This window comes from Morus notabilis, unplaced genomic scaffold (genome assembly GCF_000414095.1).
Source record: "Morus notabilis unplaced genomic scaffold, ASM41409v2 C11314538, whole genome shotgun sequence".
Classification (NCBI taxonomy): Eukaryota; Viridiplantae; Streptophyta; class Magnoliopsida; order Rosales; family Moraceae; genus Morus; species Morus notabilis.
Window position 1 is genome coordinate 1 of NW_010384991.1, and position 790 is coordinate 790.

At 62.0% G+C, this 790-nt stretch overlaps 1 protein-coding gene across 1 annotated transcript; it reads right to left on the reverse strand.

Annotated features, from left to right (window-relative positions):
• Nucleotides 1–48: 48 nt before the first annotated feature.
• Nucleotides 49–786, reverse strand: LOC112094883 (13-hydroxylupanine O-tigloyltransferase-like; the record flags this gene model as incomplete). The annotated part of the gene is made up of 1 exon (XM_024176590.1): nt 49–786. A coding segment is annotated over one exon (738 nt), but the record flags the coding sequence as incomplete, so codon positions are not given.
• Nucleotides 787–790: the final 4 nt, after the last annotated feature.

The following is a 790-nucleotide window of genomic DNA, read 5'->3' on the forward strand; positions in this document are numbered from 1 at the left end:
AAAAAAAAAAAACGTTATTATTATAATAAAAATTATAATAAAAAAAACTTACTTGGCCCGCCACATGAAAGCTCCTAGAGCCTCAAAAGTTGTAAAGCTCGACCCAGAGCGGTCCAACAACTCTTTCTTGAACCGGTCCAAGCACGCGTCCGACACGTCAAAGGACGCCCTAACGACCGGTCCGATGTCCTGCTCGTACGGCGAGAGTCCTTTGTCCAATCTCAAGAACTCCCCGATCGGCGGCTCCACGCGCGGCGGATCTCTGGGCCCCAGCTTCTCCCTGTCCCAAACCGGCTGAACCGGCGGACCGCTCACCTCTCCCCGAGCCAGCCCGGCCGCCAGGTTGAAGAACTGGCTTGCGCCGAGCCCGTCGCAGATCGCGTGGTGCATCGCCGCTCCGAGTGCGTAGCCGCCGCACTCGAACATGGTGAGCTGGAGAATGCAGGGGCGGGCCAGGCCCTCGTCGGGTCCGGGGTTGGGCACGAGCCGCTCGACGAAGTGCGCGTCCGGGTCGTGGAGGTAGCCGAGGGACTCGAGGGTAGAGTCGACCGAGGCGCGGATGAGGGACACGGTTTGGGATTTGGAGCAGAGGACCTCGAGGCGGTTGTCGGGGCGGCGGCAGAGGGAGCCGGTGAGTGGGTAGTAGTGGACGAGGGCGGCGGAGAGGGCGGAGGAGATGACGAGGAAGGGATCGGAGGAGGGATTGGCAGCGGCGGCGGAGTAGGTGCGGAGGTAGCGGAAGGTGACGCGGAGGTTGGCGTCGTTGTCGATGTGGGAGAGAGGGAGGAGG